This window comes from Drosophila nasuta, chromosome 3, assembly GCF_023558535.2.
Source record: "Drosophila nasuta strain 15112-1781.00 chromosome 3, ASM2355853v1, whole genome shotgun sequence".
In the NCBI taxonomy this organism is placed as follows: Eukaryota; Metazoa; Arthropoda; class Insecta; order Diptera; family Drosophilidae; genus Drosophila; species Drosophila nasuta.
The window spans coordinates 29,093,120-29,120,893 of record NC_083457.1 but is presented as its reverse complement, the minus strand read 5'-3'; the positions used below and the strand labels follow the sequence as shown (position 1 = coordinate 29,120,893).

The 27,774-nt window shown below is 39.2% G+C and overlaps 6 protein-coding genes across 8 annotated transcripts in view; 3 read left to right on the top strand and 3 right to left on the bottom strand.

The window, feature by feature from the left end:
* Positions 1-11,655, bottom strand: part of LOC132794419 (sestrin homolog) — a 32,512-nt gene extending 20,857 nt beyond the window's left edge. For both annotated transcript variants that reach the window (XM_060804867.1, XM_060804868.1), the window contains exons 1-2: positions 11,450-11,655; positions 9,788-10,329 (exon numbers count right to left, since the gene is read on the bottom strand). The gene's annotated coding sequence lies outside the window, so the exon portion shown is untranslated. The remainder of the gene's footprint in view (positions 1-9,787; positions 10,330-11,449) is intronic.
* Positions 1,934-3,398, top strand: LOC132791383 (purine nucleoside phosphorylase). Its single transcript, XM_060800273.1, has 2 exons — positions 1,934-2,823; positions 2,880-3,398. Exons 1-2 carry the CDS (start codon positions 2,032-2,034, stop codon positions 3,153-3,155), a joined length of 1,068 nt encoding a protein of 355 aa, XP_060656256.1. The 5' UTR covers positions 1,934-2,031; the 3' UTR covers positions 3,156-3,398.
* Positions 11,656-15,924: 4,269 nt separating the features above from the next.
* LOC132789900 (lethal(2)neighbour of Tid protein) lies at positions 15,925-20,269 on the top strand. The gene is made up of 3 exons (XM_060798230.1): positions 15,925-16,228; positions 16,289-16,337; positions 18,935-20,269. Exons 1-3 carry the CDS (start codon positions 15,995-15,997, stop codon positions 20,215-20,217), a joined length of 1,566 nt encoding a protein of 521 aa, XP_060654213.1. The 5' UTR covers positions 15,925-15,994; the 3' UTR covers positions 20,218-20,269.
* Positions 16,457-18,378, bottom strand: LOC132792655 (protein tumorous imaginal discs, mitochondrial; the record flags this gene model as incomplete). Its single annotated transcript, XM_060802094.1, is given in 3 exon segments — positions 16,457-16,794; positions 17,027-18,038; positions 18,040-18,378. Coding segments are annotated over 3 exon segments (1,503 nt in total), but the record flags the coding sequence as incomplete, so codon positions are not given.
* A 448-nt stretch (positions 20,270-20,717) lies between the features above and the next one.
* On the bottom strand, positions 20,718-23,781 carry LOC132789898 (protein lethal(2)denticleless). The gene is made up of 2 exons (XM_060798228.1): positions 23,593-23,781; positions 20,718-23,259 (listed from the first exon to the last, which is right to left on the bottom strand). Exons 1-2 carry the CDS (start codon positions 23,633-23,635, stop codon positions 20,951-20,953), a joined length of 2,352 nt encoding a protein of 783 aa, XP_060654211.1. The 5' UTR covers positions 23,636-23,781; the 3' UTR covers positions 20,718-20,950.
* Positions 23,782-24,434: 653 nt separating this feature from the next.
* Positions 24,435-27,774, top strand: part of LOC132789902 (uncharacterized) — a 33,274-nt gene continuing 29,934 nt past the window's right edge. Inside the window, exons 1-2 of one of the 2 annotated variants that reach the window (XM_060798232.1) lie at positions 24,435-24,679; positions 25,323-25,858. In XM_060798232.1, the coding sequence (XP_060654215.1) occupies positions 25,715-25,858 (144 nt within the window). In that variant the 5' untranslated portion in view covers positions 24,435-24,679; positions 25,323-25,714. Of the gene's footprint in view, positions 24,680-25,228; positions 25,859-27,774 lie in introns of those variants that run through there. The other variant, XM_060798233.1, reaches the window with a different exon arrangement.

The following is a 27,774-nucleotide window of genomic DNA, read 5'->3' as shown; positions in this document are numbered from 1 at the left end:
GTTGTCGATGCTGTCTGTTGTCTGTTGTCTATTGCCCTGCTGCCTGCTGTTGGCCTGTGGATGCCATTATAATTCATTTCTTTGCTAATTAATAGGGTAAACCAATAAACAAGCAACAACAACAATAGCAACAACAACAACGACAATCAGTCAACAGTCGCCGCAAGTCAAAATTTAATATTGTTTTCATGTGGTTTTGGGCGCGCATCTGTCAACAGTCGCAACTGTTAGAGCCGCAGCTGTGACTGACTGGCTAACTGACAGATTGACTGCTTGACTGAATGACTGACTTGACTCTGACGGGTAAGAGAACACACTGAGCTGGCGAAAGGGAAAGGCAGCCGAAGAGGAGGGGGACAAAGCAAGGCAAGGCCTGATGTTGGGTTATAGCTTCATTAGCTGATCTGAGACGCTGATGTAGCTGCTGCTGCTGCTGCTGTTGTTGTTGTTTTCGTTTGAGTGGCACTGAGTAAATCGCTGAAGCGTTTAGTATGCACAATGTGCTGCTATAAAAAGACCATAAATTTATTAATTTTACAATAACAAAGTAACAAAGTCAACAACATTAACAACAACAACAACAACAACAGCCAGCAAATGAAATAGAAAACTTTTTGTTGAGCGCTTCGTTTTTGTCATTTGAGTGCGCGTCAAGTTGCTTAAGTTACACAGCTAGCAAATGTTGTTGTTGTTCCTTGTTATTGTGGATATTGTTATTTTGTGTTTTTTTTTGTGGATGTTGTTTTTCATATTAGCTAGCTGTGATAGCTAGTTGTGGTTGTTGTTATTTGCGCTATGATGCCGCCTACAAAGTCACGTTCGCTCCCCATGCTTACACTCGGTAGCCATAGGTTAGGAAGGGTATTTTAATTTTATGCCAACTCCAAATGTACAATTTATATCGATATACTAAGTATGGGTTTTGGTATATTTTTGTATGTTTCAGTACAGTATTTGGTATATTTTAATAGTTTTGGTTTACGTTCTAGTATATTTTGTTCTCTGTGATATAATTAAAATGAAATAGTATGTTATATACTGAATACAGCTTATAGTATATTTTTTACTTTGTTGGTGTATTTTAATAATTCCCGATTATCTTTTTTATTTGCTTTAGTTGATATTCTAGTATGTTCTGTTCTCATTGGTATATTTCAAATATATTAGTACAATCTTATACTAAATATAACTTTTAGTATAATGTAGTACCTTTTCGGTATATTAATTCGGTATATTTTGACCTTATAATGAATATAGCTTTTAGTGTATTTTTACACTTTGGGTTGATATACTAGCATGTTTTGTTCTCTATGGTATATTGGGTACAGTAATATTACAATCTTATACTAAATATAGCTTTAATTATATTTTGACATCAATACATACTGAATATAGTTTTTAGTATATTTTAATATTGTAGTGGTACCGGGTATTTTACAACCGAATAGATTCAACTGCAACTTTCTTATTTGTTTGGCTTTGGCTTTTATGTAATATATTTGTTGACATTGCTGTCTTTGATTTTCTCCTCTCCCTTTCTCTGTCTCTGTTTCTGTTTCTGTCTGCGATCGAACCGCAACACACAGCAAATAGTATAATCAAGCGATAAGATAAATTACAAGTCAACAACAAAGAGTTGTAATCGTTATTATATAAGCGCCAATAATACAAATACAATGTTGTCAAATATAAGTCTAGAATCCAAAATGAGTTTCACATGAACTTCAGCTCTTTCCCATCTGCATATATAGTTATTTATAGCACTCAAAGTCCGCACAGCTTGATGATTAGGTCCCCTTTTCAAAACGTGCAGACTGAACATGAGTCAATATCTCTGTTGAGACGTCATGGCGCGTTTTCGAATACAAAGAATTGTATGGCAACTGAATTTTTGAGCTCCAACTGTGCAACAGTGCAAAACCAAATCAAAATTGTCAATTTCATTATTCGTTTGACAATTCATTCATTTTGATTTAGAAATTCCAAAAACAAAAGAGGCAACAAAATTCCAACGGATTCTTGTGGGCAAAAATGTGCAATCATGATTGTTGTGCCATGAAGACAGCGCTGCAGTTGCGAGATCTGAAAAAGATGCTGCAAAAGCAACTGCAGCAAGAACTCGAGAATCCGCCGAAGAAAATTCTAACACCGCCATCGCTGTTGTACAGCTATGAAAACATTGAAATGATTGCGAATTTTATCATGAGCAAAACACGAACAAGGCCCAAATTTGGCATAGTTTGTGGCTCGCATTTGGCCATGCTGACGAAGGTGATTGAGCATCCCATCGTAATTGATTATGCGGATATACCAATGTTTCCCAAATGTACAACACAAGGCCATCGAGGCAAACTGTATGTGGGCACCGTGAGGGGTGCGACGGTGATTGCGATGCAGGGTCGATTCCATTACTATGAGGGCACTCAATTGGCCGCTTGTTCGATGCACGTGCGCGTAATGAAGTTGTGCGGTGTCGAGTATCTGTTCCTCTCATGCTCATCGAGCAGTGTCAATTCCAACCACAAAGTGGGCGATGTGCTTCTAATTAAGGATCATGTCAACATGTTTGGCCTCTTTGGCAACTCCCCGCTCAATGGGCCGCATGACGAACGCTTCGGTCAACGCCATTTGGCCATGGTGAATGCCTACGATCGCATCCTGCTGCGAAAGGCCCAAGAGATTGGCCACGAGATTGGCAATGAGAAGCACATGCACACCGGCGTCTATGCCTGCTTCGGTGGTCCAGCCTATGAGACCGTCGCTGAGCAGTTGCTGCTGCGGAAACTTGGCATCGATGCCGTGGGCATGTCGCAAGTGCATGAGGTAAACAGTTCAAATATTACTCCAACTATTTCCTTTACTTCTTCATTCTTTTGCAGGTGATTGTTGCTCGCCATTGCGGCTTACGCGTCTTTGCCTTCAGCTTAATCAGCGTGCCGAGTGTGGAGAACAGTAAATTTGCCGACAGAAGTCTCGCGCCTGGACAACAGTTTGCCAAAGAGCTGGTCGTTCGCTTGATTCACGCGATTGAGAACGGTTTGATTGAGACGCCAATTGGCACCGATAAACTGATTGTCTCTCAGACAGGATATGCGGAGGATGCGTTTCGAGCTCCGGATGCCACGTTAATAATAAATCGTAAATCAGAAGTGTAATTGATATTGATAGCGTTAGAATTGTGTGTTGTGTAGAGCGACTTGACGTATACGTAATATGGCAGCATCGCGTATACGCAATGTGCACCACACCATGCAATATCACACCTTGTTGCCGGGCAACTGAAACACTAATGAAATGTACAAACACATTGACAAAACACGCGCTGTTTTCCTCTGAGTAGTTTTTTTTTGTTTTCATTTATATTTCTCATATTTTTCTTAAAGCGCTTTCTTAATTGCATTGTAGTTTTGAGCTGGGATTGATTGCACTTTACCTTGTGCCAAGTTCATTGACATCACGTCACAAATGCAACACGCCTACTACAAAGTTGTGAAATAAACTGCACATTTAAAAATTTATTAAAATAATCGAAATGCTCGCTAATTAAAACATGACATCAGCGACGACGACAACAACGACGACGACGACACAAAGTCTGACCGAACCAATGGCGTAACACATGTGGCACGGATAAAATTATAGTGGCCGGTGAGTAAGAGTGTTTAAAAATAAAATCAAAGCATTTGTGGCATTTGTTGTGCGTGCATTTCAACGTGCCAAACAATTGAAATTCGCATGCTGCAACATCACCAGATATGCAGGATATATAGTGTGACTATATATACTATACTATATATAGATTTATTTATATGCCAAGCAAATGCACCAAATAGTGTTGGCATTTCAATTGCTTTACGTGCACATCTGTCGATGCTTTGTAAATTGATTTATTGACAGTGCGAGAATCGAGAACTGCGGACAGGCAGGTAAGCAAGCGAGGGAAGGGGAGAGAGGAAAGAGGGAAGAGGGAGTGGTAAAGGCAAAGGTAGTGGTAGAGGGAGGAGATTTCTTTTTGCATTCGAAATGGCTGCGAATTAAAATAGAATGCGTGATTCAAATGCAAGCTAAAATGTTTTCGATAGCTAATCAACTGACAAAAGAAACATAGAAAATGTTAATTGTATTTACACTATGCAACCAGCTGCAAGTCAACAATTAAATAGATATCTCGACTCTCGACAATTTAATTTAATTGCACATGAGCTTTTCCCTATTGCTTCCCAATTTCCATATGATTTCCTCTCTCAGTTCAGTTTTAGTTTATTTCCAAATGCAGCAAATGTCATTTGCAGCTCTAGAAATGAAATTCATTAAGTTCTCAGTTGCTTTCTCCCCCCGCCCCCATCAAACTGACGTTTGATATAGTTTTGCAACAAAGTTGACAAACAGCTTACGAAATCTGAGCACAGAACAACAACAATTCATATTACTTTTCCCTCGTTGTAATTTGAGAATGGAATGTTGTACTTATCTGGCCAACGGGGTGGAAAATTCAATTGAATTAAATATAATTTGAATGAGTATTTGGGCAACAACACACACACACAGACACATATATATAAGAGTGCTTGATGCAGATACTCGTAACTCGTAAGGCATAAACAACAAGTTAGTCACACAGATCCGAAATAGAATCGCCAGCAAAACAACATCAACAACAACTGTAGATGTATCTGTATCTGTATCTCTGCGTTTGACGTTGTTGCTGTATCTGTATCACAAAACAAAAACAAAAACAAAGCAAAAGTTGCCAAATAGTCTCGTTTAGCATAGCACTTACATATGCCAAGAGTTTTATTTATATAAAACTATATCTTTCTCTTTCGCTTTTTTTTGTTTTTGTTTTTGCTGATTGAGTTGCCATCTGCCACCTGCCACATGGGCCACATGCCACCTGCCACCTGCCACAAATGCCATCAAAGTGGGGCTAGTTGAAATCCAACATTAACGTTTCAATTAGCTGCGCAATCAACTCATTTACACACTCGAAATCAATTAAGTATAAGGCGTAATCATTCATTAATTATTGACTTAATTAAATATAGTCGTTGGCATTTTAAGCTAAGAAATACTTTGCACTTACAATGTATTTTAATGAACAGCAATAAAAAAAAGCGCCCAGACAAATATACATATACATATTTGCCTTATCAGTCAGACAAAACTGTTTGACGTCATTTGTCCTATGATAAACAGCAAAAAGTTGTAATACAAACAAACAACAATATTTTGTTATTCGACATTGTGGGGGTTAAAAAGGAAAAGAGACAAATGAAAGCAGCTTAATTCGCGTTTAACTTTCGACATAATTAATAGAAAATATAATATTTGATATTTAATAAATTCCCTAATGCTTAGCACTCAGCACTTTCTTGGCAGTCTGTTGTTGCCAGGCGAGGCGTCAATAATAAATTGATTAGATTAACAATAGTCGTATAGTCGGAGAGACTTTATGACTCTTACTGGTTTCTCAATCAATCTTGATTAGACGTATCATGTTCGTTAGCCAAATCGCACTTATTAGTCACACGTCACAAACATAGATATGTTTGCTTTTTTTGTTGTTGCTGATCTTTCTATTCAGAATTTCACACCTCGTTTACGTTTTTTTTTTTTTTTTTTTTTTGTTTGGTTGCTATCTGGCTGCAAATGAAGGAAGCCTGACCACGATAACAAAACGTTGAGAAACTTTTATTGAAAATCTGCGGACTTTATAATTAAATGCCTGCAAAAGTTGCAGGAATCAAAGACGAAGCCGCCAAAAGCAGAAACACGAGTGAAATGGTCAGAAAAATCAACGAACATTGTAATACGAGTACGTAAGCTGAAAATGGTGTAATTAAAAGCAAACTTTTTAAGCAGAAAAACCTGAAACAACAACAACAGCAAGAAGAACGAAAATAGCAATGTAGATTAAGCGACCCACGTTGCACACACACACACACACACACACACCGATGGAGAACAACAATGCCACAAAACAAGAACAATGGCGAAAAGCAGGAAAATGTAAAACGAGCTTTTTTGTTTACCCTTCGAAACATTAAGGTGGAAAATGTGTGTGCAACTGTGCAACTTTTTCCACCCCCCTCCCCCCATTTCCTTCGATTACAAGCACTTTGCCAGACTCCACTCATAAGTTCAAGTTGTTGCCACAGTGTCTGCCTAATTACACTGCTTTCCTTGATTAGAACAAATAGAATGCGAAGCAAGCATTAAGTATAGATTACGATACTGATAAAGATAGATAAAGGTAAATAACTAATAACCAACAAAAAAAAGAACCTTTTACTACCTTATTGTCATAGTTGTTATACCCACTTCTTTTTTTTGGACGTCTATCAAACGACTGCTTTGAACAGCTTTTTGGGTCTTAAGTGTGCAACAACAACGACAACGATGGCAAAATGGTCGAAAAATTGTGCTGCCAACCAGCTGGCAACTGAGTGCTGCCAACTCGCTTGTTGTTGCCGTTGTTGTTGCAAGTTCACTCACCTCAATTTGCGACCACAGATGGTGTTGGTAATGCAGTAAGAAAAGAGCGAAACCGTTGTTATTGCAAGGCATTGTGCGTGCCTCATGTTGCATGGAGCCATAGAAATGGGTAACAATTTGACGTTATCACAGATAGTGCGAAGGAATAATTAATTCCTCGACTGAGTGCTGAAAACTAATGCAGCTGTTGCTATTATTGCTATTATTGTTGTTGTTAAATCAATCTATTGCCTGCTCGCTGCAATCTATCTATTAAATAAGTTCAAGCTCCACTTAATAATCGCTTAAAATTGATTGCAACATTCTTCGCTCTTCACTCTTCGCTCTTCGTTCCTCGTCACAGACACTTCAAGCGCTTTGCGCACATCATCGCATGCACGCGCACACACACAAACACACACACACAATACACACACAGTGACAAGCATAAGTTCTAAGCGCGCTTGGCAACACGAAGAGCCCGCGACAAAACAGTTATTCAACTGCAGTAGCACAAAAGGTTCGAGTATTCGCGTACTCGTAGATTTTTGTTTTGTGTGACGTCTTGTTGCTGTTGTGCATACCCACTAGCTATTGTGTAAGAGGGTATTTAAATTTATGCACAATTGGGCAAGATGTGCAGCAAACACAATCAGAATTAACTGAGACCGCAAAGCTTTATTGCCTTGTCCATCCGTCGCTCTGTCTGTCCGTCCCTTTAAATACAAAAATCTTAAGAACCACAAAAGCCAGAGCCAAAAAAATTTTGTAGCAATTTTCTTGTAGGTCATACGCATACAGAAAAGTTACGTTCTAAAAACTTAAATGAAAATCTTGGGACCTTTTGCGATCTTTTCTTTAATTTTAAAAAAGGGTCAGCCAAGAATTACAGTAGAATTTTTAAGCTTGATAATATAATAAAATACTTAATATTTTGTGATCTCAATTTGAACATGTTTCTAGATCTTTTCTCGATTGTAGCATATTTCTAAGTTATTCAACGCCACAAATTATAATAAAAATAAAGGAATATCTATTATAATTTAAAAATTTGAGACGACCATTTTAAAGCTCATAACACACAATTTTAAATTGTAAATATAAAATGTAGCTGCACCGATTTCTTTAATCATAATAAATTATTTCCCCCTATCACAATTTAGTACCGGGTATCTCGTAGTCGAGCATACTCAACTTTTTCACTTATTTTGCTATTGGCATGGCAACAATTGATATCATTGATAATTGGCATAAACTGACTGCTATAGCTCACGTTTTTTTTGTTTTTTTTTTTCGCTATTTTGTTTTTGACATTTTATTGGTCGGCACTCGCTGTTACGTTACGTATACGCAACGGTAGCCGACTGCAAAAAGTTGCATATGTGCGCGTATGTTCGGGCCATAAAACTATCGCCAATCGCCTAAATCAACTGATTATGGCTTTTATTTATTATTTATGATTTCGAATATATATTTTTTTCCGTTTTCCTCCCATATTTTGTTGTTTTTGGTTTTTGCCTAGCCATAAACTTATTGATTAACGTATTCAGTTTGGCAGTTTTAAATGATATCTGTCGGATAGCAGAAGGCGTAGACTAACAAGTATTTGGGTCAAAAAAGTGACTTGCGGAATGTTCAAGCGCATATATCAAATTAGAGGTCAAGAAGAGGAAAGAACCGAAACCAATAGAAATGAGAAACAAGTGAGATGCGATTGCTAAACTTATTGATGCCCTGTTTGAAGTGAAGTATTAGACTACATGATGCCCTAACTAATATACCTTGTGCAGTTGTCGATTGAGTACAGGGTATGCGATGTGCTTGTTACATTCACTTGCTCACTTGATTAAAATAAATTACATGAAAACGTAAAAGCAGCCAAGAAAAGCAAAAGAAAACTCGCAAGAAATTCACTCGGAAAATAATTGTGCACACACAGTGAGTGTACAAATGGCACACACACATTGACACATACATACATTTATGTATGCATATGCATATGTATTTACCTATAGTATAGCTTAAGCAACGAGCAACAAATCGAGAGAAAGAGCAAGAGAAATATACATAAAAAAATTGTTGCTTTATTTAGATTTCCGTGCGGTAGGTCAAGTGGCAATTTTCTCAAGAAATTTAGTATATGCGTGTGTGTGTTTGTGTGTGTGTGTAAGTGAGTGCGGTTTTCTATGCTCAAAATATATATTAACAATTTACAGCGTTTTAACCGTCGAGCAGATTGCAAAACTGCAACTGCAACTGCAGTTGACATGTGGCCTGAAGCTAAACCAACATTAGAAAATCACTTTTGCGTTTTAACCGAACTCTGTGTAAGGCTTTCTAATTACGCACTCGGTATTTTAGCCATGCAAAATCGTAACACCCACACACACCCATACACACACAGACACAGCAAAGCCCTTTTACAAAAATTGCATTCAACTCCCAGCAGTTGTCAATCAATTGCAATTGCTGGCAATACAACCTTTAGCCTTTGATTTGATTTAAGCCTGTAACTCTATGGCATTTTGTTGAGCTTGTTGCAATTGCATTTCACTACCACAACATGTTGCTATCAAACCTATCAAAGGTTGCTCAAAAACCTATTTTCAAAAGCCAAGCAAAGCAAAACACACATTAGTGAATCATTTATTGGTTTACGATCTCATTCAAAAAGAGCTCACAAATTAAAATCCTATGAAATTTAAATCTTTAGAAATCTTAAAATTAAATAAGAAATTAGAATTGAAACTTTTAGGGGAATTTAAGTGGAGTCGTAATGTTTTGTACAAAATACAATACAATGTATATAAAATGTAATTTTATTTGGCATTTTTTATGAAGTTTATAATTCAATCTTTCAGAAATTGAAAAAATCAAAGTGGTTCTAATTTGTTTATTAGTTGCGTTTCTATTTTACATTTTATAAAATACAAAAAAATGAAAAAATAAATCTATATAAATTTGTTAAGGTCAGTTTTTCGTAGTTGCTTTTATTATTATTTCAATTTTTCGGAAATTGGAATTACTTTAAAGTCAAAGTGGTTCCAAATTGAAGGCTACAATAAATTGAAAAAGAAAATCTATTGCATTTTTTTTTTTAGAGTTCGTTTTTATATTTACTAAATATTATTTAAATTGTTCATAAATTATATGCAAAATAGCGCTCATTTTCGAGCGTCTACTGTACTTATTTCTCACATTACAGGATATGCGCCATTATGTCGCTTTTCGCATTCAAAAAGAAATTAATGAATATTCTTTGCCATCAATTTGCAGCTTTATCCATAAGAGGTAAAAATAATTATAAACTTACCCACAGAATCGATGGCTTTGTCTGTCAATTTCAGATTGTTGTCGATGCTGTAGCTCCGTTTGTTGTAATTGTTGCTGTTGTTGTTGTTGTTGTTGTTGTTGTTCTTGTTGTTGTTGTTGTTGGTGACAACTACGCTGGAAGTCATCGGCATAACAACAACGCTATGCTGCTACCTTTATTTTTCTTTTGAGGTCGCTTTTGGCTTTCTGTTTTTGTTTTTTTGTTCGTTGCCTGATAACGCGGACACACGTTGTTGCTTCTCTTCCTCTTGCTGTCTTGCCGTCTAGCTGTCTTGCTTATGTATTTATATGCAGGTCTATATAATTGTCAGCGTCTGATAACCGATGCAGCTTTTTTCATTTCATTTCTTTTCTTTGCTTTCTTTTCTTTTCGTTTCTTTTCGTTTCGTTTTTTTTTTCCTTATTTATTCTCTTCTTTTTTGGTTAAACATAAACTTTCGCGCTTGTTGTTGCCGTGTGTTACAAGAGAGCGTTGATAACGTGTAAACGAAAGAATGGGGCACAAAACAAAGGTGGGAACAACTGTGGAACGAAGGGATTTCGTTAAATTTGAATACAAATAAAGTACAACCGAAGAGCAACAGCACAACAACTTGAATTTCAATAAACAAACCATGTGAGATGCGTTAAATTCAATTTCCACACACACAAAAATGAACAAATATTCCAACATTATTATTATTACAAATTTCCGCCTGTAATAAATGTATTTTTGTAGTGTTTAAACGAATTTTCTGCTGCATTTCAGATGATGATATTGAAATTCTCAACGGATTTCGTCCAGAATTCATTCAAGTTCGTCGATGTGTGTGTGGATCTAAATATATGTATGTATGTGTGTGTGTGTGTTTTCAATTTATACTTTGTTTTCTCAATTTTTTTTGGTTTTAGAAAAGCTGTCCATGTGCTTGAGTGTGTGAAATGACATGATTGTGCCTGTGTGAGTGTGTTTGTGTTTGTGTTTATGTTGCCTAAGATTATAAATTTATCACTCGATCTGTGTTGTTGTGTTTTTTAAGTTTTTGTGAAGGTGTCTGGCACCTTTTTGATATTTCTAATATTTTTGAATTTATAGTGCGTCCGATTCTTTACATAAACACACATACACTTATGATACATCACACACACAGAGAAATCAAACTCGAACTTGAATGCATTTGGCGCGAAAACAGCTCAATAATAATCGTATATTTAAATTATGCCACAGCAACAAAAACAACGCATAAATTCATACATACATACACACATATATTATGTCTGCATGTGTGTGTGTGTGCGTGGATCTACATAAAAACACAATACTGCCGGTCATTTAATTTGCTTGTATGGCCAAACCAATTTATACATTTTGTTGTTATTTCTGTTGGTTTTCTTTAGCTTTTTTTCTGCTGTTGGTTTTTGTTTTTTTGCTTTTGAAGCTGCGTCGAACAAGAAATTTCTGTAGTAATTTTCCATGCAGTAACAATGATTTTTAGCTTTATTATTTTGGGCGCTATCTTGTGCATTTATGTTTTGTGTTGTTTGTTTTGTTTTGCTGTTATTCGAATTGTTGTTCTTTTCGTTTGTTTTATTGTGTTTAGAGTTATTTTTCTACAGACATTTATTGTAAAATATATTTGTATTTTGAATATTGAAAATTTACCAGAATAAAACACAAACAACTAAAAACTTGAACGAAACAAATTGAACACTTTTAACGCTGCTTCTGCTCTTGTGTTTTTATTGTATGTTTTGTTGTTCGCGACTTAAGTAAAAGCTGGGCTTTGTGGCCTTTAAAGCGGCTCTCGTAGGGCGCGCCGTTAACTCGCCGACAACCGAACGCGGCCACTGTCAAAATCAAACTGAAAATCGGCCCCAGCTGCTGCTTGCTTGCTTGCCTGCCTGACTGGCTGGCTGGTTGGATGGTTGGTTGGCTGGTCTGTTCGTAAACAAGCAACAACAATTGCACGAAAGCTAAACGAAACACGTATGTGTGTGTGTGTGAGCGTACGAACTGTGCTACACATACACCCACACACTTGCAGTAAGCTTATTACGTGCAGCCAAAGAAGCGAGATAGCAGACTATAGGCAAATGAGAGAAGAGCAGCAACAGGCAGTCGACAGACGACGCGACGGTAGCAACAACAACAACAATAAGAACAGCAACGACAACAACAGGCTGGCGCATATGAAAAGAGTTCAGCTTGACTATTTGTTGCTGTGTTGCCATTAGTTACTCTGCATCAGAGTGCACTCTACATTCATATGTACATCTCAGAACTAGCAATTAACATTTTCAAAAGCGGAATGTGCACAGTAGCACTTTTTATTTGCCTGTTTGCATTTGAAAGAGCGAGAAAGGGAGACAAAGCATGTAGAGTAAGAGTTGTCGAAACTTCTATAGAGTGTTCGTAGATCGCTAAAGCCGATGCCAAATATATTGTTAGTCTTTGCTATTTCTTATTACATATTTTGTTATTATTGTTTTTGTTGTACTTATGCATGTACAATTATACTCGTGTGAGTTTGCATGTGTGCGTGTGTTCGTTTGTGCATTGCACATGTAAAAACAGCAGCAACAACAACAACTACTAAAAAAGGTGGTGCGAGCATACGCGCACAACATTGACACGGCGCGACAAAAATCGACGCTTGATATGATTGAACTCTTAAATGGTCCCACTTCTATGTCCCCAGCAATTTGCCACCCTCCCCTCCCCCTTCATCATCATTAAATCTACGCACACTTACATACATTTGTATATGTAGGCCTACACCACATGCGTGTGCCTAACTCCCATACAATGTAGGTACGTATGCATGTATGTATGTACATTTGTATGTACGTGAATGTAGATATGTATGTAAGCGAGTGTGTGTAGTTGTGAGTGCTTTGCAACGTTCGCGTTCTCGGCGTCTGCTCAATTATCAACAGTTTGTTTGTTTCGCCGCTTTGTCTCCTTGTCTCCGTTGTGTGTACATAAAGCAAAGTGCCAAAGCAAAGCCAAAAGCAACAGCAAAAAGCAACAATTGCTGTTGCTGCCTATCACAACAATAGCAGCAATAGCAACAAGCAATAAAATGGCAAACAGCAAAGGGCATGACGATGACGATGACTATGAAGAAGAGGAAGATCTCGTTGCAGGTCAACCGCTATTATTATTTCGTTAAAGTTCTTTGACGAGATTAAGCAGTTGACCTGCTTAATTATGATATGTATCTTATACATACATACGTCATTTCAGCAATAAATAGTATAATTTAGTACGAGCAATTAGTTGCATTTCTATGTCGTGCTCTCATTTAGTGCTCAAGCCTTGAAATGTGCAATAAATTAATAAAGAATAAAATAAATTAACAATAATATGTACGACAATCGAGTACAAAGTTCTGTATGGAAACTATTAAAATGATTGTCAGCTGTGGAGAGCTAGACATTTGCGTTATACGAGTAGGTAGGCACACACACACATGCATACATATACATATGTACATGCATATATTACATACATACATACATATATGCCCACTAATACTCTACATTGTTCTGTCAGTTGCTAGATTTTATTATCAGTTCATTTGATAACAGCACTCACGCAGGCAGAACAAACACAGTCACAATCACACACATACTCTCATATGTAAATACATAAATACTATACTATATATAGTATATCTGTACACATACAAACAAAGAGCAATATTGATTAATAAACAATTTTCGCACTGTATAGTTCTATGTACTTATTTAAGTTATCTCTGCAGCAGCCCCCCATACAACAATACTCACACACACACACACACACCAACACAGACACACTCACTTTACTGTAGTTGGGGTCGTTTTTTTAAAGTATTGGTGCTAAGGCGTCGCGACGCCCGATAAGAATTGACCGATTTAGTTCTATAGTATGTACATATGTACAAATACACTGATTGCTACATACTTACTATTGTACTGAGTATATGCCGACTACAAATGATAACTAGCGACCCACGATGCTAAGAATCCAACATACATTGCTGTGTGTGTGTGTGTGTGCGAATGTGTGAACAACATAAAAACATAAAAATAGAATTTAAGTTCATACGCACGTACGTACATACATATGTATGTTCATATAAGTGAGTAAGTATTGAATCGATTATTAAGCAAGCTTCAGTTGCTGTTCGTTGATGTTGAGGAAGGCACAAATGGAGTGAAAGTTGCTTGTTAACTTTATAAAATTCATATAAAATGCTGGGGAAAAAAACGAAACACAAGCAAGAATTGCTATCTTCGTTGTGACGAAGACTTTAATGTCCACTGCCAAACAACAGATACCCTGAACAATGAGCTTAAGATACTACATAATTCAATATTCAATTTTTAAAAGTGTTGAGAATATATCTTACGAAATTTAATTTTGTAAAATATTGAAGAATATTTCAAAATGATGAGAATTTACATATCTCCGAAATATAATAATAACATTTAATTAGCAAAAATACTTTCAATTCAATTTTGTAATAAAATGTGAAATTTGATAAAATTAATTTTAATTAAATAATAACTGTTATAGGAAATTTTCAGTAGTTTTTTTTATATATGTATGTACATCATAATTTTGTTATTCATTACTATTTCTGTTTGTTTTTTCTTTTAGTATTATTGTACCTATTTCAACATGGCTGTATTAAATTACAACAAATTTTGCATTTTAATTAAACATAAATATTATATATTTCCTTTTATTAAACAATTTTTTCAATATTGTGACAAATTCAGTATCATATAGTAAAATTGTTGTTTCCCCATCCTTTTATTATTTTATCTCGACTTTTATCGAAAAAGTCAGAGATAATTAAAATTATTCGGAATCCATGCAACAAGTATGATATGGAATACCAATTGAATTCTTCTCTGTATGTACATACTTTGCTTGTGGTCGATGAAAAATTTGGTAAAATGGAATTGTCAGCCGTGCAGTCATTCATTCCTTCATCTGTGTCCAGTCAGTAACTCACCAAATAGCTCCAGGCATCACATACCATAATTGCAGCCATTTGAGCAGTTCGTAGAGTGGAAATGGACATTGGAAACAACTTGCATGCCATTTGTCAACTTTTTTTTTTGCGAATACACGGCGCGGCGCACTGGGCACAATTAGTGCACGTGTATTCCAACAAGGACAACTCTAAAAAATGTTCATACACCCTCACAAACATGCACACCTACATGTATAAGAGAACATGGTGAAAATCTGAAAAACATTCACATCCGCAGGTTGTCAATTAATTGCGCTTAAAAACCTTTATGTTAAGGGACGGGGGGGTATTCAACAAAAATGGTTATACCGAGCTCAGGGATGTTTGTCGCTTTAAAAACGGCCAACATTTACATGGCACAGGACAAACCGTGGAGCACGACCTGGCCTTTCTCTTTCCTGTTTGCTTGGCCTGCCACATCCTTTTGCCGAGATATCCTCACTTTCGAATGCCGTTAGCGTATATTTGTCAGCGATGCGTTAAACCGCCGTCACCACCGCCCTTACACATCAATGGATTGAAAGGTTGTTATGGAGGTGGATGGAAAATTAGGGAATCCTGGCACGCCCAACTAGAGTGCTGATAATGGAGTCGTTAAGCTGATGCACAAATTGGCCACAAGTAGATTGGATTTCATTTTCAGCAAAATATCCTAAGCTCTTGCCAGCGAGTAAAGATTTCATTCAAGGTAAAAGAAAATTGGGCTTTAAGTTTTCGATCATGCAGTCTATCTTGAATAAATAAATTGATTTGTATGCTTGAAGTAAATTTTATTAAAGATGTTAATAATACTTGACAATAAAACAACTGTTGATGAAAAAGGTGTTTTAGTAATACATAAGTCAGTTTAATTGAACTGAAATGTATTTCAATTTATTATTATTCATTCAACATTGAATTACAATAACCTTACTAACTCTTTAAAGTTCTGCCACAATTTTGTAACTGTCACTTCATGACAACTTCAAAATATTCAAATATTTAAAGCAGCCGCCTGAAAGTATGCAATGCTTTCGCAGAATGTTATCGATTAACGCTAACAATCGCTCAGCTGAACAGTCATCGCAATACGACTCAATCAGCTGTTGCTCTTGTCACTTTCGTTAAATGCATGTATGTGTGTGTGTGTGTGTACGTGTTCTTCAGTTACCAAAATATTTAATTAATTTGTGACAGAAATGGCACCGCCAAGACCCAACAATCGTCCTGTGGCCCGACGCAAAAAGTCCAGCAACCTGTTGCAAACACTGCTGGACAAATATGTGAACTGGAACTTTGTGAAATATCTGATATTCGAGCCGGCTGCGTTGCCCATCGTTGCAGTGCTTATAGTTTTAGCCGAGGCGCTTATCAACGTGCTGGTAATTAACCGTGTGCCTTACACTGAGATCGATTGGGTGGCCTATATGCAGGTAAAACATTAAACAATGATCATGTTCCGTACATAATGATCTAACAAATTGTTTCTGCAGGAATGTGAGGGCTTTTTGAATGGCACCACAAACTATGCGCTGTTGCGAGGTAAGTCAAGTTGCCATCGCCTGGTTTTATTTCTTCGGTTTATTTTTGGACACCAGGCGACCAGCTGACAAAAGTTTATGCGTGCCAGAAATCACAATCAAGCACATGTCAAGTTTATACAGTGAATTTGGTTTGTTTGTGTATTTGTGTGTATTTTTCTTCATTTTGTTGGAATAGCCCTCAAAGATTACACAAGACTTTAAGGCAAAATTAACAAAAAATAATTTGTAACGCCTGGTTTCGATCGTTTACAAAAAACATTAATTAACACATTTCAACTTAGTTGAACATGGATTTAATTTTGTTCAAGAAGCCTCCGCTTTCGCCACCGTCTCTGCTTTCGCCTTGCTGTTGTCCTGATTTCGATTCCTCCTCTTTGGCTTTGGACCCGGTCGTGTCTTTACTGCTGCTGTTAGCTGCTCCTGCTGATCCTTTGGTGTCTTCACTCGCACCTGCGCTGCAACAGTGGCAAAAAGAACGAGTTTAGTTAACGAGTTGATAGACAACACAACAAGACAACCTTAACAACTATTCAAAACTACTTAAAGTTCCAATGACAATGTGTGTTTTGTTGAAATGAGTATTTTAATTGATATAATCAAATGAATAGTTATAAACAAATCACAGAACACACACAATTCTTGGCGTTAAGTTAATAATGCAATAATGTATTTACGTTGCTTTCTTACTGCCATCTTTACGCTGCGCCATGCCATGAATCTGTCCCGGCGTATCCTCCTCCAGCTCAGCATACGCCTCGACCAACGCCTTCTGCTCCTTGCTTAGCCGCTTGGGTATATCGATCTTGATGTGCACATAGTGATCGCCATGTCCATGCGCATTCACACGCTTCAGCCCCTTGCCACGCAACGCGATCTTGCGATGCGACGACGTGCCTGGCTCGATGTTGATCCACTGATCCTCGTAAACGCCTTGCACTCGCACCGTGCCTCCGAGCACCGCCTGCGACAGTGAGATAGGCGTGTCTGTGTGCACGTCGGCTCCATCGCGTCGGAAGTAATCGCTGGTCTCCACTCGGAACGTCACAAACAACTCCTTGCTGCCCACCTGCATACGCACAGTTTGTCCATTCTCGATGCCAGCGGGAACGGGCACCGTCACCTTGCGCCGCTGCACTGTTTTACCCTTTCCTTCGCACTCGGCACACGGATACTTGATGTATTGCCGTGTACCCTGACAGTAGCGACAGGTGGAACGCATTACAAAGGGGCCTGTGGAGATGGTTTCGAAGCCGGTGCCATTGCAGTATTGGCATCGACCCGGTTTGGTGCCCGGCTCGCACTTGGAGCCAGCACACTTGGGACATTGATCGACCACATTGATGTTCACATCCTTGTTGACGCCACGCGCCGCCTGCGCAAAGCTTAGATCCATGACAAGTTCTTGGGCCTGGCCAAAGCCAAACTTGGAATCGGCAAAGTCATCGAAATTATTGCTGCGGAAATTTCCCTCGCCAAAGATCTTACGGAACAGCTCCTCGGGATCGATGGTCGAGCGGAATTGCCAGTTCTGTGAGAAGCCTTCCGGTCCAAAGGGTCCGCCGCCAGCTGCGCCTCCAAATCCACCGCCACCCTGACGATGCATGTTCTCCGTTGTCTGGCCATAGGTGTCGTATTCCCGGCGCTTTTGATCATCACTGAGCACCTCGTAAGCTTCGCTGACTTCTTGGAACTTTTTTGCTGGCATCGGGATCATCCTTGTTTGTGTCCGGGTGATATTTCTTGGCAAGCTGATAGTATGCCTTTTTGATGTCCTTGCCACTTGCATTCTTGGCCACGCCTAGCGTTGTATAGTAATCCTTGGCATACAGTCGACTCGTGGTGTAAATACTACGTTGTTGTTGTTGCGTCCCACTTCTGCAATGCCAAAGATCAGCTGTTGTTGCAACAGCAGCAGCAGCCGCTGGAGATTTTGGCTTCCATTTTAAGAGCAGTGCGCTGTTTAATTGAATTGCATTGTATTGCCGGCAACAACCTTTGTATGGCAGTTTGCGTAACACACATAAATTTTTTACACGAAATCATTTTGTCCATTAACTACGGGTTGTAACATCTATTGAATGTCCTCTCTCACTAGATTTTGGCAGGCAGCTCTAACAACATGCCGTAATAACCTCCATGCTGCCTTTCGAAGTGTTCTCTCTCTCTCTCACACTCTCTCTTGTCTAGTATTTTCTTTTCACTTTGACATTTTGACAGTCACATCGTTGCGTAAACAGTTCAGTCGCTCTCGTTCACGTAAGTGAACTCATTTTGCAGTTCCAAAAGAGATTAGGCGGTTAAACAATATTTAAATAATATAAGGAAATAGTAAAATAATATTGAAAATTATGCCATATTAGGCCATTTCTTATTTTCAACTATTAAACATAGCCATATTTAACGTGATTGTATAACAATGCTTTGTATAGTACAATTAGTCCAGATTTTACTGCCGTTTGCTTGAAAAGAATAGACCGTTACTTATTCAGTATATTTTTAGAAATGGAAGTCGTGGTCACACTGATCTTAACAGCTGTCGTTAAATTCAAATTTCGAATATGAATTTTATTATTAACTCAATTATTTATTATCCAGGTGACACTGGCCCACTTGTTTATCCGGCTGCATTTGTTTACATTTACTCTGGTCTCTACTACATCACATCGCATGGCACTAATGTGCGTCTGGCCCAATATATCTTCGCCGGCATTTATTTGCTGCAGATGTCTCTCGTATTGCGTCTCTATGCCAAGAGTCGCAAGGTGCCGCCCTATGTGCTGGTCTTGAGTGCCTTCACCTCGTACCGCATACACTCGATCTACGTTCTGAGACTGTTCAATGATCCTGTTGCCATTTTACTGCTGTATGCATCGCTCAACCTTTTTGTGGATCGCCGCTGGACGCTTGGCAGCGTCTTCTTCAGCTTGGCTGTTGGTGTCAAGATGAATATATTGCTATTCGCGCCAGCCTTGTTCTTGTTTTACCTGGCCAATCTTGGACTGCTGAAAACCGCTCTACAGCTAATGATTTGCGCTGTGATTCAAGTGCTGCTAGGAGCACCTTTCCTGATAACTCATCCAGTGGAGTATCTACGCGGCAGCTTCGATTTGGGGCGCATCTTTGAGCACAAATGGACGGTAAACTATCGTTTCTTGAGCAGGGAGTTCTTTGAGCAGCGTGAATTCCATTTATGCCTGCTGGGAGTGCACCTGCTGTTGCTGCTCTGCTTTGCCAAGCCCACCTGGACCTTCTTCATGAGCTATGTGCGCTTGCGCAAGGTGCAGGATCAGCTGTTGCCGCAAATCGAGCGCAAGAACCGCGAACAGCAAAAGGAGAATCAAAGGAAGCCCAAACAGTTGCCCAAGGAGCCCGATGAGCAGCTATCAGGCGAACAAAAGTCCTTCCTCAAAGCATTCGAGAAGGGTCTGCAGAAGTCCACTGGAAAGAAGGCACCACAACCAGCTCCAGTGGAGCCGCAATCCGAACGCTATGGCATCAACTTCGATCAGTGCATCCAGTTGGCGTTGCTGCCCTTCTTCCTCAGCAACTTCATTGGCGTCGCTTGTGCCCGATCCCTGCATTATCAGTTCTATGTCTGGTACTTTCACACGTTGCCCTATCTGGTGTGGTCAACGCCATATTCACTGGGCGTGCGCTATTTGCTTCTGGGCATCATCGAGTACTGCTGGAACACTTATCCCAGCACAAATGTCTCGAGTATTGCCCTTCATCTTTGCCACCTCGTGCTGCTTGTGGGCGTGGCACGGCAAATTTTCAGCACGATGCGCTTGAATGCCACAGTGAAGCGTCAGGAGGCGGCGACACTACAAAATGGACAGGCGACAAAAACAACAGTGACCAGCAAGAAACTGCAATAAGACAATCGAAAGACTGTAGTACCTTGAAATAAATTGATTTTTAAAAGAGAAATGCATTTTTGTCTTTAGAGTTCTTAAGCAGGGATCTGAAATAATGATTACTCTCTTATAAGAAAAAATATACATTTGGAATCACACCAAAACATTATTGTTAAACGAAATTGCAGATTCATAAATATTTATTTGAAAATAAGGCATAAGTATGATGGTAAATAGTTATAGAAAAAAATTTTTGAATTCACATAACAAACTATAACGGATGCTTGAAATATGTATTTACTTTTTCTATTTTCTGACCCAAAATTGTTTGTGCAAGTAGTACGATTTATGTTCAGATAGTCATTTATTTACATTTAATATAAAACAGAATCACACTGATTTGTAATCCTCCAAGAACTGTTCATTCAACATAGCATTTCATTTATATTGTCAATCTTATGTGATAAAGTGTTGTGGTTGTTTTGTGGTTGACCCAGCCAAGAAGCACATGCATGTCAGAGTATAACTTAAAAATCTAAATAGTATATTTAATATATTTATATATTATATTTAGTCTTTTGTATTAGAGCTGTACAAAGGCGGGCTTAAGAACTAAACTAAAATTAGAAGCAGACAAAAATGGGAAAAGAAATCAACTTTAAACTTAGCAAATACATAAAGAATAATAACTTATGGTATGGTCCAGTTGGCAACTAGAGGATGCAGATACAATAACTACTGCAACTCCAACGCTTCAATCGCTGCCCACCGTCGTTGTTGTTGCTGTTGGCGTGTGCAACGTTAAAGCTGTCGTTGCTGTTGACGATGGCGGCGGCGACATGGGAGGCAGCTCCAGTTCCTCACCGACTGGAGGATCATTTGTGTTGTTGCTGCCACTGGCGTTGTTGCGTTGCACGCTAAAGAAGCGCAACAGCGTCGTCTCACTGTTGCGCCGACTTGACGTTGGCGTACGCAAATGTCCCGCATTGCTATCGTTGTGGGAGATGCGTCGCCGGGGCGTCGCCTGCAGCCGCGGACTACACTCGGAGTTGCGCAGACTCTGCAGCCGCGGTGAGGCCAACACATCCATTGATGATGTGGCTTCCTCGCTGGCCATCTTTTCGCTGAGCGTGACAGGCGAACGGCTGCTGGACATGAGCTTCTGTTTGCGTATTTTGGTCAGCCAATCCACCTTCTCTTTGGCTTTGCGTTTGGGCGACATGATGCCCAGATGCGGCGCCTCGCCATCAAGCACATAGTTGGGCAGATTCGAGGTAGGTGAGTAGATAAGGGAGGCGAGTGTTGCTGTTGCTGGTGGTGTTGTGGTCAGCATTGTTCCACCAGCTGTAGATGCTGCTGCGGCTGTCGCTGCTGCTTGGGCTGATGTTGTGGGTGGCGAGGTGTAGGGAATGTGATTCACATGATGCTCACTCAAGGGCGATGCCTGCGGCAACTTGCCTGCTGTGCTGCAGGGTAGCGGCGAGACGTCTTCGCTGTTCTCCTGGTTGCAGGTGGGCATAGCACTCTCCTCCTCGCCAATGGTAGCCAAAGGCGACAACTGTTGACTGGTTGTGCACGTTGTTGTTGACGATGTTGGGCCAAAGAGACGACGACCCCGAGACTCGAGCGCCTTGATGCGTTTCTGTTGCGGCTGCTCGACGACGGCATCGCCACTGGTTGCGCCCAGCATTTCAAGAAACGAACGCTTCGTGCTCAGTTTCTCCACGGAATTTGGCGTACGCTCGTTCTGTTCCATGAGACGCTTTAGGGAGCGTGGCGTCGACTCAAGATCACGCAGATTGTACTTGTGCTGCTGCTGTTGTGTGGCCTTTGGCTGTCTGGATAGCTGTGGCACAAACTTGGCCTGGCCGCGATACTGTTCTGCAACGTCTGTGGAGCTCAGCGACTCAGGATTAGGTCCAATGCGCCAGATCTTGTGTCTCGCATCATCGCTGCACGTGACAATAGGACGATCGTGCGTGGCGCCCCAAGCAACGCATGTTACCTCCACCGTATGCCCCGAGAGCTCCACCAGCGGCTCAGCCGCATGATCCAGATTCCAGATGTAGGCACGCTCATCGCTACTGCCGCTAAGTAAATATTTGCCATCGGGACTGAGACAGCTTTTAATGTAGAACGTCGAATTCAGCAATCCCTTGTAGCAGGCCAACGGTTTGGGCGCATACGACACCAGGTTGTAGCAATAGATTGTGTTGTCCATGCAGTTGGCATACAACCGTGTGCCCGATGCATCCACAATGAGATTAGTGAAGCCCTTGAATGTCGATTGCCCCGCATAGGGCAAACTTTGACGGGGCAATGGATCCTTCTTGTAGGCGCTGTAATTACGTCGCAGATCCCAGACTTTGATGATACCATCGCCAGCACCGCAAGAAATCAGCGTATCATTGTCCTGGAAAGCTAATCCCGTAATGCTGCTAGACGTGTTCGCGCCACAAGCCATCTTAGGAGTTCGTGTGCGCTGCTTGCGCTGCGACTGTGGTGTGCCCGGTGCGCCTGTGTGGCCACTATAAATGCAGTTATCCACGCGCGACGTCAGATCCATGTTCAGGTTGGCTCTGATGTCCCAAATTAAGATGGCACCATCGCGTCCACCCGTTGCAAACACAGCAGGATCGGTGCGCTTAAAGGCGGCTGTTTTCACGGAGCGTGTGTGGCCCACATAATTGTTGAGTCCCCGTATTCCCGAGCCAGCGACTTCCCAGAGACGTGCCGTGTGATCGCCCGATGCTGAGACGAAACGCATCTGACCAGGTGCCCATTCCAGATCGAAGACGGCATTGTAGTGACATTGGGGTGCACTCAACGACTGCTCCTCCGGTTCTTGGTTGCGCTGTGTGGTGTCCTGCAACGCAATCTTGCCATCCTCGTTGGCAATGGCCAGAATGTGTCGATATCCATCGCAATTGGCAAACTTGGCAGAGAAAATAGGTGGCTCGGGATTGTAATCTGGACTGTAGTTGGCTGGGGCAATGCCACGCCAACTGTCCTCCTTGGCGACGCAAAGACGGGGCAATGCAAAGTCATACGTCCAATCGTTGGCTGCAATACACACATAGACAAAAATAGACATTAATGCCAAAATGTTGTTGATGGATTTGTTTACGTTCTAGTTCTCCAGTCTTTTCTTGGCATTTTTCGCAAACTCAGCGCATTTTTTGTATTTAACGTATCGACAAGTCATTGTACCCCCTCAAGAATGGATGGATGCACTACTCCAACTCCCCAAAATACACTTGTGTGCAACATAAATTACACGTAGTCTTCATAAATAATTTTGGCGCTCGAATTACCCGCGAAAGGAAAGGGAGCGCGCTCTTGGAATTTTTCGAGCGCCAAATTTCATGAATCTCCCGCGCAACGTTTATTACTTACCAAATCCATGCTCGCGGCGCCGCAATTTATTATATATATTCATTTTTAATATTCTAGGCTTCTAGCCACTCCTTTCACAAACGATTTTTACTATTTTATTTGGTATTACAGCTATTTTTAACTAAACGCGCAGTTAACACATATTTTTCGCTAGCGATGCAGCTGGACGTTGTTTGGAATTTGATAGTAGCGTGACCGGAATTTATATTTTAAAAAATCCCATAAACGTTTTTTTCCTTAGACTTCGGTATTCCTACCACTACAGATGGTCACTCTGTTTCAGTGTCGAAATAGTTCGATAACTGGTTCATTGTACTAAGTTACGTTTTCCTGTTATTAACAGTTTGTTAATTAATTAAGTCTTTTGGAAACGCTTCCTATTATGTGCACAATCTTATTAGTTAAAATTTGTAGTTAATTATATTTTACGATGCTTGTACGAAAAGTAAGTTTTTACATACTTAACATTTGAATTTAACAGATGTTAATGAACGGCTAATATCGATATCTCCGTATATGCGATTACAAAATTGACAATACATCTACTATTTACTAAAGATAAGCTTAATAAAAGATTCCAATATCTGAGATTTCTATCGCTTATTAAATGGTTTAATTAATCCGGGCTATGAGCTTGTATGAATTTGTTTTACTGTAGGAAGCAATTTGAAGGCCGTTAGAACGAGTTCTTCGTCTTCTATGCTAACCCACATTATCGATAACTCTAATAGAAACAAACAGCTGTGATGGCTGTTATTAATTTGTTAGAGGCGAGTTTTCGCAAATTAGTGCTTTCTGTTGATAACATTGTAGCAAAATGTAAAGTATGTAAATAAATGTTAGTTAGTCGCTCGTGTGTGGTGGGTCGGAAAAACATCGCTAGCTGTGAGAAGTTCTTTTTCACAATTTGTCTCCGAAAAGTCGGAGGTCGGCAATAAAAAAAAGTAGAAGAGCATTGGCACCGACAGCCTATTGACTGTTCTAAGAAAGTGAAAGTTAATAACGAAAAAAGCAATGCTAATTATATAAAATCATACGACAAAAGCTTGCACATATCAATTAAAGCATATGAATGTATTTAAAGAGTGTAAGTGAATATTTTTTTTTGCTGTAACGAATCAGCACCCGGCTTATCAAAATGAAAACTTTGCGGAGGCTGCGCCGGCATTACATTGCCCCCCGTATATTCCGAAAGAATTAACATGCAGCAATTGCGAACAATAACAACAACAGCAGCAGCAACAAAGGCGGCGCCTACTGCGAAGCAGCAACTAGAAAACAAGCAAGCAAGCACGCCTCTGCCTAACATTGAATATAGTCGGCGCCTTTTGGTTAAGCGCCACTGAAATTGTACACTCTACGGTAAACATGTGTGTACACTGCAATGCCAAAGTTGGCGAACATTTAATACGAATTGTAAAGATAGGCACACATAATTAAATTACTATATTAGATAATATGTCACTCAGTGCGGTAATAGTGATTACTCATGGCTTGTGGTGCACATACTGCTTTAGTTCACTGTTTGACAGTTGTGTACTGTAAAAATATTTACATACATAGTATGTGAAACAAGTACCAACATCAGTATATTTATGTTTTCTATTGTACTTTTTCTATTCGCCGCATTGAAAAGAATTCAATTTTGTGTTCTGCTGTTATTGTTGTTGAGCGATATTTTTTGTAGGTAAATATTTATTTAAATTGTGCATCATTGTTTGGATTTGCAGGCGAAACAATAAATGTTCGCAACCATGTGAACAGAGAGCGAGTGCGAGAAAGAGAGAACTCAAACAGACATATGTATAATTCAATAATTAAAAACAATAAACGACAAATTCAAAGCGACGAGAGACAAGAGCAAACTGCAAATAACAAACAAGTTAACAATTAAATTAAAATGGTTTCCACATGTGCTGCTACAATCGAACGGTACTTTAATTACTTGTGCTGATAACTTTCGGTGCGGCTTGAAAGACGAGTGAGGGAGAGAGAGAGAGAGAGTGAGAGAGGGAGAGGAGAAGAAGAACCGGCCATCAGACTGGAGGCGTCACTCACACTTAAGCGCATTTTTGCACGCAAAATTGCCTACAAAAAGAAATCGAAATCTATTTTAGCGGCCATGCGAACTAAACATTTGATACTAATATTAATCGGTGTGATAATCGCAACGATCGTATTCATCGCATTCGGACCCGCCGGCGAACCGAACGATTCCTTCAAGCACATTGTGGTGCAGACGCATCAACAGTTGAAAGAATTTCAGGTGAGTTAAGTAAGCTTCACTTCATTCTTCATTCTCTACACCGTTGTAGAGTTTACAGAGAGTAGATTTCTATTGCTTAAGCCTTTCGTTCATTCTCCATTCTACGCCGCGACAAAGTAGCGCAGTGTCTAGTCAACACCTCATTATTTTAAATACCCTTTAATTCGTTGACTGTTAACTTTATACCCCTCTTCGGAACATTGATGTAGTGTTTTGTATAGACTAACATTCAAATTATTTTAAGTGACAGCTTGTTATATGGTCTACTATACCTAGACACAAATATCATTACTTCATTTTCTCTCCACAACACTGATGTAAAAGTCCCCAGTGTAGAATGTGTTGAAGTATAGAGTCTACACTATATTTAAGTCAATGCAAGTGTTAAGTTAATAACTTACTCTCATACTATCGTTACTATTTCTTCTATTTTGCAAAAAGTTCTTCCTTGTCGAGAGTGTAGAGTGTTGATTATTGTGCAGTGTGGAGTATTAGTTTACTCAAAACTCTTTTCTGCATACAGTGTCATGTAGTGCAGTGTAGAGCCAACGCAATTCAAATCAACACAAGTGCATGATTACTATATGGCCTACTATCTGTATTATTCGTTTAGCCAAGAGTCAAGCGCATCGAAATTTGTTTACACGCACCTGAGCTCTTTGGTTTGCTTGTCTATAAACCGCTTCCCTTGTTGCTATTGCTGTTGTGATAACATTGTTCTTATCAATCCGAAAACGTGTCAGTTCTTTGACGGGGCGCTTTCTTTTAGTGCCATGTCAGCAAATATGATCATTTCACATTTGTTTGAAATTCATTCAAAACTATTCAAAATTTATTATCTACACTTAATCTTTGTAATCTTTATAAGGTGTTGTCACGTGTTTACATATTTTGTTTATCGTTCAATTGCTAGCGCCTAATGATTCATTTGTCAAAAGGGACAGCTAATGGTTTTTTATTTTGTTGCTTAAGTATCGGCTTGATTAATATTGGGTGGTAAATTGACAAATCTTATCAGTGTGTTTGCAAACACTGTCTGCCTATGATTCACAATGTCCTTGACCGCTGTGGTTTGATAGCCACGCCCACGAAGCATTTAAACTCTTTCTATGTGATGGGAGTATTAGCATTTATGCTTATTTTCCGCTCATTTTGCTCAGAGGCTTTTAGTTAAATTGAAAAAAGTTGAAGAGCATTTAAGAGGTAGAATGAACAGCTCAGAGAAGCTGGGTCCAGTGATTTGAGATATTCAAAAAAAAATTGGTGCCCATTGTTTTAAATCGTTTGCCCATGTTTGCCCAGGAAAAATTTTTTTTTGCCCACCCTTAGTTTCGAAATTATGAAAAATTTTTTTTTTTCGAAAATACAAAAATTTTTTTTTTCAAAATTTTTTTGCGGAAATCGCTTTAAAATCGTTTGCCCATGTTTGCCCATCTTTTAGTTTTTCGAAAAAATTTTTCGTTTTCGAAATTTTGAATTTTGAAAAATTTTGACATTTTTTCGGCATGAATGACTCAAACTCGATCGCCCACACCTCGAAATTATGAAAACTAAAGCCACAACGGAAACCTCAAGTGTTTTCAAGTCTGCCCATATCTCAGAATTTCAAAATTTTGAAAAATTTGAAGGTTTTCAACTTTTTTGATTGCCCATACAAATTCATCGTTTGCCCAATTTTCAAAGTCTCAAATTTTTGCCAAATTTCAAAATTTTTCAAATTTTTTTGACTTTTTCAGACTGCCCATTCGCTATTTTCGTTTGCCCACCCTTTAGAATTTCAAAATTTTGCCGAATTCCAAAAATTTTCATACTTTTTGATTTCAGCCTATGGCCCATACAAATTCATCGTTTACCAAATTTTCAAAGTCTCAAATTTTTGCCAAATTTCAAAATTTTTCAAATTTTTTGACTTTTTC

Coding starts and splice junctions, on each gene's coding strand:
- LOC132789900 (XM_060798230.1), top strand. CDS start 15,995: ATGGCACCGCCAAGACCCAACAATCGTCCTGTGGCCCGACGCAAAAAG. Junction 16,229..16,288: donor ATTGGGTGGCCTATATGCAG/GTAAAACATTAA, acceptor TTGTTTCTGCAG/GAATGTGAGGGCTTTTTGAA. Junction 16,338..18,934: donor AAACTATGCGCTGTTGCGAG/GTAAGTCAAGTT, acceptor TTTATTATCCAG/GTGACACTGGCCCACTTGTT.
- LOC132791383 (XM_060800273.1), top strand. CDS start 2,032: ATGTGCAATCATGATTGTTGTGCCATGAAGACAGCGCTGCAGTTGCGA. Junction 2,824..2,879: donor GCATGTCGCAAGTGCATGAG/GTAAACAGTTCA, acceptor ATTCTTTTGCAG/GTGATTGTTGCTCGCCATTG.
- LOC132789898 (XM_060798228.1), bottom strand. CDS start 23,635: ATGAATATATATAATAAATTGCGGCGCCGCGAGCATGGATTTG. Junction 23,260..23,592: donor GCGCCGCGAGCATGGATTTG/GTAAGTAATAAA, acceptor TGTGTATTGCAG/CCAACGATTGGACGTATGAC.